At 44.6% G+C, this 18,920-nt stretch overlaps 1 protein-coding gene across 1 annotated transcript in view; it reads right to left on the bottom strand.

Moving 5' to 3' along the window:
* Window positions 1-340: 340 nt before the first annotated feature.
* Window positions 341-18,920, bottom strand: part of fasn (fatty acid synthase) — a 55,903-nt gene continuing 37,323 nt past the window's right edge. Inside the window, exons 14-42 of the mRNA XM_022765992.1 lie at window positions 18,596-18,799; window positions 17,949-18,064; window positions 17,660-17,835; window positions 17,368-17,559; window positions 17,170-17,250; window positions 16,584-16,769; window positions 16,240-16,419; window positions 15,922-16,125; window positions 14,656-14,972; window positions 14,157-14,546; window positions 13,726-13,890; window positions 13,522-13,637; window positions 13,116-13,270; window positions 12,178-12,381; window positions 11,939-12,089; window positions 10,336-10,514; window positions 9,833-9,952; window positions 9,447-9,569; window positions 8,848-9,071; window positions 8,462-8,657; window positions 8,215-8,366; window positions 7,136-7,227; window positions 6,656-7,050; window positions 5,063-5,254; window positions 4,732-4,959; window positions 4,432-4,643; window positions 4,092-4,190; window positions 3,058-3,309; window positions 341-1,679 (exon numbers count right to left, since the gene is read on the bottom strand). Coding sequence (XP_022621713.1) covers window positions 1,542-1,679; window positions 3,058-3,309; window positions 4,092-4,190; window positions 4,432-4,643; window positions 4,732-4,959; window positions 5,063-5,254; window positions 6,656-7,050; window positions 7,136-7,227; window positions 8,215-8,366; window positions 8,462-8,657; window positions 8,848-9,071; window positions 9,447-9,569; window positions 9,833-9,952; window positions 10,336-10,514; window positions 11,939-12,089; window positions 12,178-12,381; window positions 13,116-13,270; window positions 13,522-13,637; window positions 13,726-13,890; window positions 14,157-14,546; window positions 14,656-14,972; window positions 15,922-16,125; window positions 16,240-16,419; window positions 16,584-16,769; window positions 17,170-17,250; window positions 17,368-17,559; window positions 17,660-17,835; window positions 17,949-18,064; window positions 18,596-18,799 — 5,439 coding nt within the window. The 3' untranslated portion in view covers window positions 341-1,541. The remainder of the gene's footprint in view (window positions 1,680-3,057; window positions 3,310-4,091; window positions 4,191-4,431; window positions 4,644-4,731; window positions 4,960-5,062; window positions 5,255-6,655; window positions 7,051-7,135; window positions 7,228-8,214; window positions 8,367-8,461; window positions 8,658-8,847; window positions 9,072-9,446; window positions 9,570-9,832; window positions 9,953-10,335; window positions 10,515-11,938; window positions 12,090-12,177; window positions 12,382-13,115; window positions 13,271-13,521; window positions 13,638-13,725; window positions 13,891-14,156; window positions 14,547-14,655; window positions 14,973-15,921; window positions 16,126-16,239; window positions 16,420-16,583; window positions 16,770-17,169; window positions 17,251-17,367; window positions 17,560-17,659; window positions 17,836-17,948; window positions 18,065-18,595; window positions 18,800-18,920) is intronic.

The raw sequence follows: 18,920 nt of genomic DNA on the forward strand, positions 1-18,920 counted from the left end.
AGAAGTACTTGTTCTACAGGAAAGTGCAACAATGTGAAAGCAGCATTTTACCTGTAGCTGCTCGAGGTTGTGTCACACAGGACTGATGATAAATCAGGTGGTAATTTCTGGAATATCCCTTTGTGAATGTAGGTAGTAGTGTTGCTGCTAAAGTACACACACACATAGATCCCTCATTATAAAACACCTAGATATTAGTTATCACTATGTACTCAGCTCTTTTCCTTGTTTCATTCTACCATGTTTAGGTAAATTGAATTGTAACTATCATTACATGAAAGTCAAAAACAAACTTTAAATATGATGAAATTAAGGGGAAAAAAACCCAAATAGTCATAAATGACTTGTGAGATGCTTTTATTAGTCGTAACAATACATACTGGCAATATTACAATACAAGAGAAGAGCTTTTACTGTCACTTCCTTCTCCTTTTCATTGCAATCAATCACCACGTTCGCCTCCAGTCACCGGACCCTTCATTGACCAGACTGAGGCCTCAGGAGTCGGGCTGGCTGTTGTTGCTGTGTGGGACTGGACTGCTCGCTGGGGTTATGAAAGCAGGTGAGGTCACGGGAGTCAGAGACAGCTCAGGGTTCTGCTGTTCAGATCAGTTATGTCCACATACAACAGGTGCTTTACTAGTCATTTACAACCTAGAAGCAAAATTAAGGGAGACGGTTATGTAACAAACCTATTCAGTACATGACTATGGGTAAAATACTGTGAACTGTCACTGGTTTTCTCCGACAGAACATCGACCTCAGACGTTTGTTTGCAACCACTAAACTCTAATCAGACATCCTTGTTTCCTGTTTGTTTCAGTGTGGTCAGTGTGTTATTTCATCAACAGTAATCCTGCAACATGTTCATGTGCAGGATAAAGGTACTAACATTGTAGAGGAGAGGTTACTTTAATGGCCCTCTGGCTCTGAACTCACAAAAACAAAATACTGAAAGGCGAAGCCAGAAAAACAGGATTTTTTTTTTTTGTTGCATTGAAGCTGCAGAACATCACAGAGACTGATTCACACAGCGACCGAGTTAACGAGCGTTTAACAGTGGGATAGTGGTGAGGTCACGAACGTGCACAGTTACACTTCATTAGTATCAGGACATGAGAGTGTGTCAGAGTTTAACATAGTCTTTTCATGATGTCCTGTCTGTTGTACAGATCAGTGGAGGTCACTCACTGTTACTCTTATTATGATACACAGTTTTATCACATGACTACATGACAGCAGGTTTCATCTACCCAGTAGGAAGGTACCAGCCAGGAGCTCTGATAGGTTAGAGAGAGTCTACTCGACCAATGAGATTGCAGAAGGTGCAGTAAGAAGGAATAAGGTGCTTATGGGATATTAGGGCAAAATGGCACACAATGTAAACATGCTACGTCCAGAGACTGACTGTATTATATACTGTTCAACTTACTCTATAAGTTAAACCTACGCTGTGAACTAACTGGAGGAAGAGGCCTGCTTTGGGAATGTTATTGAATTAGCGTGAGGGTGGTGGAGGGCGTGGCTGGGGTGGGGCAGATCTAGCCCTCCCTCGCCGTGACCCGCGGCTCAGCCAGTGAGCTGTGGATGATGCTGCTGATGGACTCCACCCCCTCTCCCTCCAGGAATGTCCGGTGGTCTCCCTCGATGACGTGGACCGACACCCTGCCGTCGCATACCTGAAGGACACAGACAGAACTTACTCAGTGTTTAAGTGGAGAGAGATTCACAGTTAAGTTTCTCACATATTTTCAACAGGCTGTGTGTGGAATACTGATACTAATAAAGAGTAAAACAGAGTATAGAAAATGAGAGTTTATGTAATGTTTTCATATTTATAGACAGATTATGTGTTTTTGAAACTGTAGCTGCTCAGAAAAAAAGCGTCTGGAGAGAGGCCGTCTGCGTCTCTGTGTCAGAGGCCTTTGCCTGAGTCTAGAAGCTGGAGTGGGGTGATGAGGATATTACCATCCTTCCATCCATCCTTCACACCTTCTCAATAGGGCCGCACAGTAAATCGTTTCAGCATCGTCATAGCAATATGAACGTGTGCAAAAGTCACATGACAGGACGAGAAATGTCAAATAAGACAACTCGACTTAACTCAAACATGTCTGCTACTATTTTTTTGCTGCTTGATACAAAAGGAAAACTGACACCGTCATTTTCTATTAGAGCAGTCTCTCTGATGCAACTTAACTTACTCTGAAGGGCTCCTGGATAAACAGTTCGTTGCCAGTGAGTGATGTGCAGGTTCCACATTCACAGCAAACCACCAATCACAATCATTCTTGATTAGCTTTCTCTTAAACCTATTTATCTATTTATTTTGTCCTTTCGCTCTTTTTTGTTCATGTTGGTCTTCCTGTCTTTACTGTTAAGCACCTTGTATTTCAGTCTTAGCACACATGTGCTATTTAAATAAGTCTTGATTTGATTTGATCAGTTTATCCAGGCCCCGCCCCCTGCTAATCATCAACCACAATCTGAAAATGAACAAAGAGAAAAACGGTCGGTTGTATGGAATTATTTCATCTACAGAAAGGATGATGGTGTTCAAGTCATCTGGTGAACATTCCTGTAGTTCTTCAAATTGAAATATAAATCGCAGAAAAAGCCTTTTTTCCAGTACGGTGCAGCTGTACTACTGATGTATAAATCCTGCAGCATGGGGAGCTTGTTTCAGTCATGAAGTCACAGAGGGAGATGTTTGGTCACATGTCAGTCTAGTGGAGATTGGTATGGTATGGTATTGGAAGCTGAGGTCTATGAACATGAGTCTCATTTCGCCCCAGCTGACGGCAAGTTCAAGTTTAAGTTCAAGCTCAGCTTTAGTGTTATTTCCACACACACACACATCATAACACACATCACAACACAGTGTAACACAGACATTAAGGACGTGACAAACTAAATACTGTCAACTAAACATGAACATAACAAACACAAACAGCTGTACCAGGGTGAGCAGTCCGACAAGGACAAAAAAAAAAAAGTGTTTTGCGAGGTCTGACCTTTGACCTTGTGCAGATGTGTGCCAGTGCACTTATATGTTACCTCGCTGAGCTTGTAGTCAGCTCCCAGGTTCTGTTCGTATTCGCTGCTGGTTTTGGCGCGCAGTAGCGTCACGTTGCCGTGGTATTTTGTCGCAGGCACGTAGCCGTCGGCGGCCTTTAGTTTGTAGTAGAAAGTTGTGGCAGCAAAGTGCAGCGAGTCTCGGCTGATGTTCTTGTGGCTGGAGGTGATCAGGTCCACCGCCACGTTGACGCGGGCCTCCAGGTCGGACAGCGGGAGCAGAGTCTCCAGAAGCTGCAGAGGAAGAGGAGGGAGCAGAAGAGCGGTGGAGGAATTTACTGGTTGAAGCAACATATAGTGACAGAGAACACCAGAGAAGAAGAACACACCCACACAGGAGAGTTACACATCGTGTCACACACCTGACAATGTCTCGCATCATTGTCTACATAAACACATGATATCTTTGAATATTTATCTATCACCCTAATTATTCTCTTTCTTATTTATCTATTTAATTTATTGTGTCGTTATAGTTTTGTGCCCAAAACAAATTAAAATCATTGATCTTAGAACTTAATATTCAAACAGCTGTTTGCTGGTATGATCCAGATCATTAACTATGAATTTGCAGTTTTTCCTGTGAAGTCTGGTGTACGTTGTTTATGACATTAGCCTTGGTGGAGGTCTGCGTTCTCTGAATGACCTTCTAGTTGTGGCTGAAAAAGTAAACATGTCACATTAAACACGCAGCACAGAGGGCATTCAACTGTTGTATCATCATCTCAGTGCTCATTAGGATTCAGACAGACTCCTTCTGCACGGTCGAGACACTCAATCAACAAATCTCTTAATCTCATGTGTAGAGGTGACATCACGTTGTCTTTGAAGTCATCATGAGGTGTGGTGTCAGGACGTTCACCTTCTACATTCTTGTTGGACATCAAGACTCATAACTTCAGCTAAAACCTAATAATATAGACAGTCTATATAATATTCAGTTGGGGATGTTTTACACGCCACATGATGCACTGATAAAGCAGCGAGAGGCGTTTAAGACTTCACTGACTACTCACCTTGTTGTACTCGATGCCAGTGAACTGCTGGATGAAGGCACACAAGGCTTCAGTTTCAGCCTCAGACTCTTTCCCTGGTGTCAGCTTGGCTCTGTAGCTCTGGAAACCACGAACACTCGTTAATAATCAACCTTTAATTACTTTAAACCTCAAGTGTGTCCCCAAACTACATCATTAAATGCACGTATTCACTTTTAATCTCTGCTTCATATGTTAAACCACACTGTTCATACACACGTCAGGTTGTTCAAAACCATCTAATGCAATGACGTGTGAAATACAGAAATCAATCTTGTGTCTTCACTGACTGTTGTGTATAAGTGAGTTTGTTTCCTCTCACCTGTGTGTACGCCGCTACGTAGGAGTGTGATCCATCAAACAGGAAGAGGTACTCCACAGACCGGTCCTGGGTCTGCAGCTGAGAGCACATTTCAAACGCCACACAGGCACCAAAGGAGTAGCCGGCGATTCGGTACGGCCCGTCTGGCTGAACCTGCCTGATGCAGGTCACATAGTACGCTGCCAGGGACTGGATGCTGTCCAAAGGAGCAGCTGGGGAGAGGAGGGGGGACAGAATCGGATGAGCCTGGTTGGCCACAGTATAATCAGTCCATTGTAAAAATGCCTGTGTATTGAATACCTTTCGTGCACTGCAGGCCGTAGCAAGGCACGCTGAGCTTGGAGGCGAGCGTTTTAAAGGCGGCGATGGAACCCTCGATGGGATGGATGAGGAACAGTGGCCTCTCCTGGCTCTGGACCTTGTTGAGTGGCGTCACTGTGGGGCCGTTGGGGTTGACTAACAGCTGGGTCAGATCTGAGTCCAACAGAGCGCGAACGCCGTCCTTCTTCGATGTGGCGTGGTGAGATTCTGGACAGGAGGAAGCAGCAGAGACAAAGTTTGTACTCTTTCTGTACCGAAGTGCAGCTGCAGGTTTTAGAGAACACGGTTATTCTTCAGCTCTTAATAATACCATTCGATCCTCCTGGCTTGCTATTGGCCAGCTCTCGCAGCTTGTTGATGGTGAGTTGGCGGATCTCCCTCATGGCCATGACGATGTCGTAGTCGCGCTCAAGAGTCTGGCGAACCTCCACACCCATCAAGGAGTCCAGGCCCAGGTCAGCCAATGAGGCATCTGCGTTCAGGCTGTTCACGTCCCGCACACCTGAGGGGGAGGAAAGAAAGAAAAGAAGCAGATAAGAAAACATGTTTCTCTTCTGTCAGACAAACAATGATGCAAAATAAATAAATGATCCATAGAACCTTAGGGTTGGATGAAAAAAAAAAAAACAATTTGGAGGTGATCAGATTTTACAGTTAATCGCAATTTTTATTAGAAATATCCAATATCGATTCTTAAAATTCTGAAATCAATCTCTTTATTTTCACCTTTTCTCAGTAAATATTCAATTGCTTTGGAAATCAACAGCTGCTTAAATCCTGAACTTGACGAACTCTAATATCATCTATAATCTTTCTAATATCATCTCTTCCAGGAAAGAAAATCAAAATTCCGCCTTGTGGTTTCAGAAAAAGTTTGTTTTAGAGACCATCAAGTGGTTTATTATGAATCCAGACAGATGGCACTGTGTGAAGTGTACGATCTGTGGGTGGAAAAGTAAATCACTTCACTGTAACTAACTCAATCATATTGAAAGTTCAGACATGACATGGATCCAAGTCGTATGCTTTACATGAGCAGACCAGGTTTACTGCTGCTGTTTGTCATCTCAGTCCACAGGGAATCAGCTGTCAGATCTTTGAAACTTGCTTCACCGTCAGATCAGTCAGAAGCTTTTCCTAAAAGTTGCATTCATGTTGTTTGATGACACTTTTCAAAACAATCAAGACTGCACAGGCACAACAGAAGCCATTACAGATGACAGGCATGATTACATCTGTTTGTAGGGCTGGGTGATATGGCCTACAAGCAATATAGCGATGCACAATATAGATCTCGATATTTTGAAATCTCCTCCAGCACTTCATAAATGTGCGATTTAACCCTTTGGTACGTAAGGGGCTGCGCCTCTCTCGCCTCGCTGCTGCTTTGTGTGATCAAGAGATTCGGCAACTCGTGTCGTACTCACGTGATACCAACAACATCATCTACAACCGACACCTTTCACTATAGTTTCAATGAGTGGCTGTTATCTCAATATGACACAGACATGAAAAAATACATTTTATAATAACATTTTTTAACCATTTTATCAACTGTATGGAGACACAGAGGAGACCACATGTATTATATGGTCGTAACAGAAACCCAATGTTGGTTATAATTATGTTACATTACATATTATCACTGGTTCTCTCTCTCTTGCTCTGAACGAGGGTAAACAAAAGTCAAGTCAAACTGGATACAGAGCTGGAAGCTGCACACACGAGACAGGCAGTGTGTTCTGACCCAGTTCGTCCGCCTCCGTTTTCAGTCACTGTTTCTGAACATGTCTAAACTCTTTGGTGCTTCCCTCGATACATCGAGTACATCTGTTATATCGTCCACCCCTTACTTGTCTGAAGTATCTTTCTGGTGGGAGTTATTGTGTAGCCCAGCTCTTACCCAGAATGTGAGCCACAGCATCCACCAGGTCCCTCTGACTTCCTGCCTCGCTCTTCACCACCGTCCTCTCCGCCAGCACAAAGCTCGACATCACTGGCTGCCGCTGGCACAGGAAGAGGTCCAGCACCTCCATGCAGGAGGCGATTCTCTGTGGCAGGGTGCCGCCGATCACTGTGTCGTTGCCACCCATCGTCTCCAGCACCACGCCCACATCACCAATGGCGCCCCACTGCACGGCCAGTCCGGGCAGGCCGTCGTAGCGGCGCTTTTCGCACACGCGCTCCATGGACGAGTTGGCGTAACCGTAGTTACTCTGGCCGGCGTTGCCACGCCCACAGCTGACCGAGGAGAAGGCCACAAAGTACTTGAGCTCTGGACACAGTTTTCTTGTCACCCTGTGGAGGGAACAGAGGTGAGTGCATCAAGATCCAGAGAGAAGCAAACAGCAGCGACAGAAGGATAACTGAGCGTGCGCCTTACCTGTCCAGGTTCATGGTGCCGTCATATTTAGGTTTGTTGACATCAACAAAGTGCTGAGGCGTCAGATTCTCCAACATGCCGTCTTTCAACACCTGAGAATGACAAATCCAACATGGTCATGAGTTTGGATCAACGTGGGATCACTGGGGATTTAAAAGGAGAAGCAGTAACACCACAGAGATCAGTCCTAACAGGGAGGTCATCAACTAAAAACCATAACATAAGAAATCTTTCTATAAATGTGATTTAAATCATGAATGTGAACAAACTGCATGAAGAAATAATTATGTAATAAATATAAAAAACTGTGTTTATATACATATTTTATGTAAACAAGACTAAGAGTCTTGATGCTAATGTCAGTCTACTAACATGCCTACAATGCTAATGCTAACTAGTTTACCATATACAGAACAGCTGAGGCTGATGGGAATAATATTAGATTTGCAGGTGTTTGGTCACAGGACAAGATATTGGACAACCACAAGTTTAACCTGATGATGACAGCAATATAAAAAATTATAATGTAACATAACATTATAATGTCTGAACCAGATGTTACTTAAAGCCAAAAAAATGTCAACTTCATGGTGGCACTAGAGTCACACACAAAATTTCATGGCGATTCATCCAACAGTGTCTGAGATATTTGAGTCAGGTGACAGACCGACCAGTGACTTATTTCCATATAAAGTTAGCTTTGTATGTCTATTTCAACCTGGGTGAATACTGGATCTGTCTCTTTTAACTATTAACCATTTTAACCATTTAGTTTTCACTCGTGCAGAGGAACCTTCCATTTTTCACTTCACTTTCTATTAGAAAATGACAAATTGATCAAAGTTGCAACATGAAGCAAAACATATCAGTAGAGTTTAGCTATGAGCTAACTAGCAGCTGGGCAGCAGCTAATATAGTAGGACAGCTCTGGATTCATGATGGCAAGAAAAAGATTGTACATAGTTTTTTTTACAGACAGTATTTTCTACAGTTTATGATGTCGGAGTTACATGCTACTGGTAACCTGAAAAGTAGGCTGAGTTAAAGGGGAGTGATGATGAGGTAGCTCGGTGCGTTACCATGGCGAGGTGGAAGACGCCACCCACTGGGCCCAGCGCTCCAGCCTCAGTGATGAGTCGCTCCGTTCCCTCCAGCGTGCTGACATCACTGGTTGACACGAGCACCTCCACGTCTTGACTCTGCCATTCACGCACTCGCTTCGCCTGGTATCCTAGCAACAGGTACAAAGTAAACCGTGAGTAAACACTAGTTACAGCAGAACGCGGTACAGGTGATAGCAACAAGCGGCAGTTTGAGCAGCATTACCGTTCCTGATGCCTGATCTGGACGTCAGCACCAGTTTGCGGGCTCCTCTCTCCATCAGCCACTGAGCGAGCTCCAGACCGAAGCCCCCCAGGCCACCTGTGATGATGTAAGAGTGGGAGGGGACACAGAAAGTGCGACAGATAGCCGGAACAGGGGAAGCTGCTTGGACTGCTGCACCTTTCTCCTCATGACAGACCTGTAGAGAGAAGAACCAGTGAGAGGACGTTTCACCTGAAACATCTGGATCCTTCAGGTTTATTCACTTTTCATTTCACTTTGTTTTTATTTATGTTCTTCTAATACATCATGACAGGTTGCTCCATTATGAACAAGTCATAGTCTCCTCACAGTGATATGAAAGGCTGAAGGTCAGAGGTGACACTCACCTGCAGGAGAACCTTGCCAATGTGCTTGCCCTGAGCCATGTATCTGAATGCTTCCTCCACCCGGTCTCTCTCAAACACAGTGGTCTTCAGAGGCTTAACTACACCTCCCACAATGCCTTCCTTCAGCAGCAGGGACACTTCCTCCCACTCACGGTTACCCTCCTCGAAGAGAGCGTCCAGCAGGATGCCGTGGAACGCCACGTTCTTCAGGAAAAGAGCCATGCCTGCAGGGATCACAACAACGTTAAGTCAACGATTCAAGTCATGAATTCAGAGAAAATCTGGAGTCAGCTGTGTCACTGGACATTTCTACAGTCTGTAGTCTGAACCACAAAAGTAACTGTGATGGATGTAGAGAAGCTTCATGGAAAGGAAGGCAACAACATGTAAATATTATCACTCTTTTTTCTTAAATATTTCTACTGTTCCCTGCTCTGTCTATCTCAGGCAGCTAATTGGCATCTGAAGTACAAGCGGAATATATTTATAGTTTGACCGATTCTTATTCTTCACATGTTTAAAGGAACATGTAGTTACTTATTTTAAATCTATTTCGAAATGAATGGAGTAATTGTTACTGTGAGTGTGTCATCACTGACCCAGTGGAGAGTTGTTGGACAGGTCGTATTTGCCGATCTCCAGGAATCGTCCGTGTCGGGCGAGGCAGCGGATACTGGCCTGCAGCTTCTCCTCAGCCAGAGAGTTCAGCACCACGTCCACACCTGAAACACACACAACACAGCACATGCTCAAAAAGTGCACCCAGTGCAGTGGTGCCGTAATCTGAAAGTGTAACTGTTTGCTTCTTCGTAAGCTCAAAAACACTGCAAAGCTGTCTCGCATGTATTTATGTATGCTGTATCTTGTATGCTAGCCCCTAAATCTTTTAGTTTTTTTCAGGAAACATCAACTTGGTATAAAAAAAATAACACAATACGACACTACACTGAGTGCAGTGCATTGCATGTATGTATTGTTGACTGACCTTTGCCCTGTGTGTGGAGCAGGATGTGCTGTTCAAACGTGGTGTCTCTGGAGTTGGCGAAGGATTCTGCTGAGAGCTGAGGGAACCTCTCCTGCAGGTAGGCCCGCTTCTCTGAGGAGCCTGTGATCCCACACACAAACAGGGTTAAACATTTCAGTATTATAATTATGACTTATTAACTCATAATACACCAAGCCTCAGAATTATTTGACACTATATCATACTTATAATTTAGTATGTTGTGATTTTATTTAATGAAAAAAGTGCTTGAGTTTGGTGCAATTTTTTTGAAGTGGAAGAAATGGGCTGTATAATATGTGTGTGTGTGTGTGTGTGTAAATATATACACACACACACACACACACACACATACACATATGTACATATATATATAATATATTTTTATCGTGTAAAATAAATAACAACAGAGAATGATCGATCATATCGGAGCTAATATTCTGTCACTATGTCTCTGCTAGTGTGAGCGAGTGTTAAGCACTGACCGACTGTAGTGAAGACTTTGCACTTCTTGCTGAGTGCTATGGCGATGGCGGCCTGGCCGACACCCCCCGACCCCGAGTGTATGAGAACAGACTCTCCGTTGCGCAGCCTGCCGCGCACCACCAGAGAGTAGTACGCTGTAGCGTAGACCACGGGCACCGATGCAGCCTGCTCCAGTGTCCTGCACACACACACACACACACACACACACACACACACACACACACACACACACACACACACACACACAAACACACATTAGGAGTGTAATTTACCATTTTAGAGTATAAGGTAATTCCCCATCCAGAGACCTTGAGAGGACAGAGAACAGAGAACCTTGTTTGCATCATGATCCTCAACATACACTCCAGCTTTCAACAATAATCTAATGACATTTCAGTTGTTGGATGTTTAAACAGCAGCAGCACCCATATGCACTATTATAACTACAGTTTATCTTCTAAATGCATGCCCCTAATCCATGCTGTCACACCAGTTCCTTTAACAGCCGACAAACAGCACTGACAGGGGATGTGACCAGAAGTACAAGAGGCATTAAAAGGTGTTTTCCATCCTGCTTATTCTCCTTCCTTCCTTCATTGAGTCTCCATCCTACAGTCTCTGGAAATTCATCGAGGCCATCATCAAGGATGTTCCAATCCCTTAAATGTGTCTTGGATGAGATGAGGAAAGAGGAAGCTCCCAGGAGCTCAGAGTGAGGAACCACAGGTGTATCCTATGTCAAAACCTGTTTAGTGATTGGTCAGCTGATCTGAAGTGTCCTAAATAGAGCAGCCGGGCTTTTATGTAAACAGCTTGACTATGATATTAATAATATTGCATGATTTGTAGTACTGTACTGTAGATTAGTAGAACTGCCTGTGGAGACAGGAATGGCAGCACCAACAGTGGCTCTAACATTGTTCATGTTTAGTAAAAATATTCTGTGTAGAATCTGAATCATGAACAAAACATTCATTCACACACAAGCCTGAAGGATTTTCTTTTCCTCCTCATTTCTTAATTTTTGGATCTCGGCTCATTCACGAAAAATATACAGCTACATTCGTATCCAGCTGATGATAGTTAATGTTACGGGTGTTTTTGAATTTACATTTCTATACAGCTGCACAGTATAATTGAGTCCAGTAATAAAAGCCTGAGCCTAAAAATAAATGCTAGACTTCCTCTCACAGTGATCTTTCACAAACTAATTAGCCTGTAGGTTTTATTCAGAATATTTACATCTGTTTTTATTGCCTTATCCGCTCTGTTCTTTTAGCAATAAATACATGACGCTGCATATGTCTGGTGTTGGAGCAGTGGTCAACAAGCACCAGGTGTTTTACTGTTGAACTGTTGCTGATATGTGACAGTTGAGATGCTGTGTGTCATGAATAATTTGTTGTTCCTGCATCCTCATGACTCCAGCTGAGATAAGATGCAAGGAAGAGATGGAAGCAAGGAGTCATGCTGACTGAACTGAAACCCTTACCCCAACCGTAAAACACACACACACACACACACACACACACACACACACACACACACACACACACACACACACACACACACACACAGCATATTATAAACTATGACACTGACCAGCTGGAGGGAATGTCCCACAGGAAGCGTTTGTCAGCGTTCACACTTGTTGCCAGGCCTTTAGCAGGTAGCAGCCCCATCACACGTCGACCGCTGGGGTCACGACCGGAAAACTCCATACCCAACATGCACTGCTGCAGAGCTAGGTCCCCTGCACCATTTACAATGAACAGGAGGAGTTAAGTGATTGTTTTTCTATTTCTGTGTTCTCTGCTATAACAACGGTCTCTTACACACACCTGGAATAGCGTCTGGTGGCAGTTTGCCGGTGGCGAGCATTATGTCTCTGAAGTTGAGCGAGCTGTAGTAGACGCGACACTGCTGCACGTTGGGGTTGCTGGTCACAGAGTGGGAGGGCGGGGAGGCGATCCATCGCAGAGATGACAGGTCACCTCGAGTCAACACATTGACGTAGGCTCGCTCTGTCAACTCTTCATTCAGATCTGGAACAAAACAGAAACACACACAAATGCCTCAGAGAAAGTGAAAGCCACGGGCACATCAATCATTCTGAAAGGAAAACAAGTTAAACGTGTTAAACTGACCTGGATAAATTAAGTTGTAATATATTAAATAATTAAGAGTTTTCTGTTGGTTAATTATAGTTTCGGTTTCATGGTTCCCAATACATGTGCTTCCTAAAATCAAGGACACTAGTGTTATTTTAACATGTATTTAAGGGATGTCAGAGATAGCACAACTTCTAACAGGAAAAATACAACGTACATCCATGTAGCTCGGTACAAATTTAAAAAAAACTGTATTAAACCCGTGTGGCTCATTAGACTGTCTATTGCCTAACAACTGTCGCTGTTTATCTTGCACTGCATTAGGTTACACAGTGGTTTATATGCAGGTGACTGACACCATTGCAGGCTGACCAGTACTGCTGCAATTATGTCCCATGTAGTGTGACAGTTGTGCAGAAAAGATGTGTTGAGCAGACAAGGACAAAGGAATGTGATTAGGCTTGAGCAATATCCAAAATTTAATACGATATTATTGTCATCAAATTGTTCAGGTATAAGTGATGCTGCCATAAACAGCAATTCAAAGTTTTATTTGTCACATGCAAAGGTACGATGTACAGTAAGCAAAGCAGTGAAATGAGGGTCAGACTCTGCAGCAGAGCAGACTGAGCAAAACTGGAAAAAATAAAATAAAAATATTTTGGTACCGCGGGTGATGAGCTGGTGTCTGAAGACGCCCCAACGTCCATCTCTAAACACGTTCATAACCAGATCCCCCTCCAGCGCTGACTGCATGGACTTATGGGTCGGCTGGAGGCTCGGTGCTTCTGAAGACTCGTTTAGATTAGACACAAACGCACAGCTGGTGGCGAGGAAGGAGAAGACCGGGAAATGACATTAAAAAAGGGACCATGACTTTGACCAATACAGGGATAATATAATGGATAAATATCTACAAAAAACAGCAGGTGCTAGTAAGTAACGACACTGCTCATTGTAGGAGGCAAAGTTAACTTAACTGCACTACTTCACATTACAATTACAGCATATTGTAAATTCTGGTGCCGTGACAACACCAGTACAGGAGTATGTGTTGCAGAGGATGTGTCCTACCGTATTCTGTTGCCGCCTGGTTCCTGCCGTAGACAGTTGACCATTCCCACAATGCCACAGTTGGCCTGAGAGGCAGTCAACCACAGTGGAGAGTCTGATGTCTCCGCCATCGTCGCCTGCCAGACGGATCTACAGTTACTCACTAGTTCTGACACTGTTGGACATTTCAAAAGCCAGACACACACAGAATGATATGGAACCCACCTTGAGTGTGTCCACCCACTTGTAGTCGCTGCTGTCCACAGGAAGGAAAACGGGCTCTTTGCCCGGGGACCGACAGCGACAAAGAAAGAGGACCGAGCCGTAAAAAGACTTCCTGACAGCCACCAGGCTGAGGGAGGCGTCAGAGAACACCTTCTCCCACTCCGCCTTTCGAGAAGAGGGAGACAATATCAGTTAAACATCAGCTGTTACTGATCAGCTCACTTCACTGAAAATAAGAAATTATTTATTTGAGCTTTCAGCTTCAGGGGTGTGAAATCTACACAGACTGACAAAATGATGCTTCTATCAAACAGAGGAACTATTTTTATTCTGAGATGGTCCATCTCTGAGGTGTCTATGAGATGCACAGAGAGGGTTAAGAGGGATTAGAAGGGTGAACGATCATGAAATGATCAGAACAGGCCACTGACCTGTGTGAGGAGTCCCTGCTGGCTGCTGCTCTGAGCGGTGCTGGAGAGGAAGGCAACTGTTTCCCCAAGAGTCTCTCCCTTCAGTAGGGTGTGGAGGAGAACAAACCCTCCTTGCTTGGCTCCAGAAGACAGATTCTCCACCAGCAGTCTGGCGTCCATCCTTAGAGGGCCCCAGGCGTGGTTACACACCACTAGGTCTGCTCCACTAGGAGCCGGGCCCGTCAGGGGATCCCACTGAGCTGGAGTGACTCCCAGTTCTTCCAGGGTGGCTTGGTGGGGGGTCAGAAGATCCAGGTTGGTCGCCGTGGCAGTGTAGTCCACATGCAGCATGGGCTGGATGTTGAGGAGGGGCACCACACGAGAGAAGAGCTGGCCATCGTTGGAGAAAGCCTGGCAGGGATCAGAGAGGTGAAGAGGGTTGAAGACTGAATGTATCTGCATTTGGATGAAATTTATCCGATTGTTTTCTATTAGGTTTTTATGTAGTCCTCAGTCTTACCTCCAGGACTTTGATCTTGCCAGGCATGCTGTTCTCCATGGTGGTGTCCAGGCAGTGTCTGAGGGCGGGGTGGTCGAGCAGGCCCTGCAGCAGGCTGTCCTGCAGCAGACACGCCCGCTCCTTCTCTACCGTCTGCTCCAGCTCAGAGTGAAGATTCCCGTTCAGCTCCAGGCTGCAGAGCAGGGCCAGCAGCCGCACCAGGCCGGGCTGAGAGGGCTCAGGGCTGGGAACAGGGCTGTCTGCTTCCCCTTGTAGCCCGGGGATGGAGAGCTTGACTCCGTGAGGGGCCAACTTTCGCTGCAGTCTGTGGATTAAACCTAGATGGAGAGAGTGGGGTGAAGTGTTAGAAGGATATGTTGATGCAGATGATGCAAAAAAGAAACATTTTGTTTTATTTTTAGGATTTGATTAAATGCATTAGAAATCATGTTTGACTTGCTTCACAGAACAATATAAAAAAAAACACTAAGACTAAAAACAATAAGCCAACAAGTGTTAGTGACCAAAAAAGCCAATAACAAGAATAACAAACACAATTCAGCTAAAGATCATCTTCTTTTGTTTACCGTATATAGAGAAATAATCAAGAAAACTATCTTTGACTATTCATTTTAATACTATCATCATTAGATTCTTCCTTTAAACACTAATGGCTACTTTGGTGTTTGTTGCTGCATAAAACAGTGTTTTAAAAAAACGATTTACAGACACTATGTGCTGATGATCAGAACAAAGATTTAACATTAGGTTGTTTAGGACCCCCTGGTGCTTTGGGCTGGTAATGACTTTGTGAAGTAAATCTGGTGGTGCACTTCAGAGTTTGTCAATAATGAGAAACCTTTTTAAACTCTTACTCTCTGTAAAATAACTGACATTGCAATATTTTTTTCTGCCATATATATTACAATATGAAAAACATACGGGTGGCTTGAATACCTGTTTTGGAAAATGAGAAAAGTGCGAGTTTTCTTGTGTGGAGCAACAGAAAAGTATCATCATGTGTTGGAATTAATTTGCTTTATTTGACACGTTCTGCGACTATGGTGCCTGCTCACAATGCTGAGACAATATATTGTGCAGCCCTACTTCCAACTATGAACACTACTGTGGAACACTACATAAACACCTTAGTGTACTATAAGATTACTTTAATTTAAACTAAATATTAAACAGTGAAAGCTGTGCATTAACTCTTCCTTAAAGCTGTAAGGTGAAGGGATGAGAGCGATGCAGCGACAGAGACGACAGACGGTTTTATCTGTTCACCTTTGCAGAGTCTCAGCTGCTCTGCAAGTTTCCCGTTGGCTGTCAGGCACTCTGTCTCCACGTAGGGAACAAACACAAACTCTTCCAGGGTGGGGGGGCTCTGCTGCTGCTGCCGACGCGGGGCCACAGTGGCGTGCAGACCACAGATCTGGACTCCACCGGCAACAATGTTGTCAAGGCAACGGTTTACGTGGACACCCACAGCTAGGGAAATAAGAGAAATTTTGAATGTGAGGTTTAATACTTTCTGAAGGTAAACATGTTACACGCACGCACGCACGCACGCACGCACGCACGCACACACACACACACACACACCTTGCTTTCCATCAGTGTACTCGCAGATCTTCTCCTTATGGACGGTGGGATCAACACACACTGAGCGGATTCTGGTCGGCAAACGCAGACTACGACCTGACAGCCCGACCACGATCATTTGCAGCATGGTGTCCAGGAAGGTCACCCAGTTTCCGGTCCACTGCAGCTTCCCGCTGTCTCCTGGAAACAGCACATCACATGACAGCGGCCGATAAGCAAAAACACTGTACAGCAACAGATCACTAATTAGAGCTGGACGCTGGGATATAGTGAAAAGTATTATATAGATATATATACCACTGTCTTTAACAAAAAACTTCAAAAGAAACACACGTCACTGTTACCTGCGTTGTTGGATTCTAAGATTCCTTGGAAGGTCTTGCCGTAGTCGTAGCCGCGCAGGCGCAGCTCTTTGTAGATATCATGTGCCGTCAGCTTCATTTTGGGGTCACTGTTGTCGTTGGCAGCTCGCTGACTTATCTGACTGCGGAATGAGTCGAGGGCTGCGTCCTCCAGAAGGCTCACCTTACCTGAGAATCACATGTGAACATTTTCATTTTCTCTGTTGGTGTTGTCTATGCTCTAACTTGCTGCCTGTTCTGTTTCATTGTGGAAATATGAATCAGTTTAAACTCAATTCACATTTCCACACCTCTGCTGAGAGGACTTTTTGTTACGAGGTATAAAGTAATAAGAAAACAAAGCCAGAGAGACATCCTCTGTGTGTGTGTGTGTGTGTGTGTGTGTGTGTGTGTGTGTGTGTGTGTGTGTGTGTGTATCTCGACAGAAGCAGCCATGTTTGAGCAACCCTTTGTACAGCTTTCGTTCTTGTTCTACAAAATATAATTTATATCCTGAGTTTTTTCCTTGACAGTTGACAGTGGATGTCTGGCCGCGTTCAAAAACTTTACAGATAGAAAAACTACTTACCGCTGACGGCCAGGTTTCCGTTCTCTGAAACCTCAAACCTGCTGGTGGCAGGCATGAGACGCACCTCCAACTGCACGGAGCCTGAGAGCAACAGAGAGGTGAAGAGAAAAGACAGAGAGGCAAAAACAGATGAGGATTGAGCAGGATGTCAAACAGTTCATCAGTCCATCACCATCCAAGATGCTGCTCTTCTCTCACCGGTCTTTGGTAGGATGGTAGCTCTGTGGATGGTCACGTCCTCAAAAGTTACAGGGGTGTTTTCCATGACGGCTCCCAGACTTCTCAGAAAGGTACGCCAGGCCAGCACCAGGTAACCCGTTGCCGGATAGAGGACGCGCCCATCAATGCAGTGTCCAATCAGGTAATAGTCTGGAGACTCTGGGTTTATCTCTGTTTTGGATACAGACCAAGTGGTCAAAATAAATAACAAAATGCAAAAAAGACAGATGCGGAGTTGAGTTGCTTTTTGATCCGGATGTGTATTTCTTACCGATGTTATAGACGGTGGCAGAATTGGATCCTCCTGAACCAGAGGAGAAATCCTCGACCTTGGGGACATCCCAGGTCTGAGCATGGTCCCAGTTCACCAAGGGGGAGATCAAAGGGGTCCCAACCGGCACAGGGTACTTCACGACCGGGCAGAGGTTGTTACTCTTCACATTGACGCTAAAGAGGTGTATCAAAAGGATCCCAATATAAGTGATCAGAGAATGTTTACAAGATCTTACACCCAGACCCACACATCCACTGAATGCAGACAGAGTGAGGCATTCACTGACCTGTTCATGTAGATTTTGCCAATGTTTGTGAGGAAGAACTCCAGGTTGTTGGCATGGCCTCTCTTCATCAAGGGGAGGATAGAACATGTGTGCTTGAGGCTGCGCTTCAGGATGGCCTGTGCAGAAAACACGGATGAAAAATCTGAAGTTCATAATAAATTTGCTGTCAGACTTTTTTAAACCATAGAACCTCTTAGCACGACTTTTCTTTCATGGCCGCACAGACTCAGTTTTAATAGCTGCTGTTGAGTTTAAACAGGCAGGAATTCCACCTGCCATTTAACTGTGGCCTTTCCTACTGGACACTGTCCCAGCCATGAAATACTCAGAGCTCACCTGGCTCCAGCCACAAATTCAAGTAAATGAGTGTATAAGAGACAGTTTGTCTGCTTCATTAAAGCTATATGACAACAGAAATGACGATCGATTCTCCAAGCCGCCAGTAAAAGTCTCAAACGATGATGATACCGTGGGTACATGTGTCAAGAAGAGCACACACTGCCCACATTGTGTCATCTGAAGCCTGTTCACACCTGACAGATTATAGAAACCGTCCGAGTGTAGTAGCCAGGATGTACTGAACGCTCAGACTGCTGCTCTTCATGAGTGTTGATGTTTGTTGTCTGTGAACAACCTGCTGAACGTACCTGCAGCAGAGCGTGAGGCGCTATCTCCACCACCACAGCGTTTTCGGGAACCAGACTGAGGCCCTCCTGGAACAGCACGGGGCTCACCAGGTTGTTTACGTGGTAGTCGGCCGAGCTGTACAGAGCCAGAGGAGAGTCCCAGTCAGACTGAGGGATGCTGGTGCTCACCCAGCGGGACGAACGCTGCCGCGGCTCCTTGATCACCTGCAATAAAACCACACTTTATATTATTTGTTAAATTCTAAAACATACAAACATTATAATGCCTATGAGCCTGGTATAATAACGCTAATTATTATTTATCAATGAACAATAAATGAGCCAA

This window comes from Seriola dumerili, unplaced genomic scaffold (genome assembly GCF_002260705.1).
Source record: "Seriola dumerili isolate Sdu_G_001 unplaced genomic scaffold, Sdu_1.0 BDQW01000807.1, whole genome shotgun sequence".
NCBI lineage: Eukaryota > Metazoa > Chordata > Actinopteri > Carangiformes > Carangidae > Seriola > Seriola dumerili.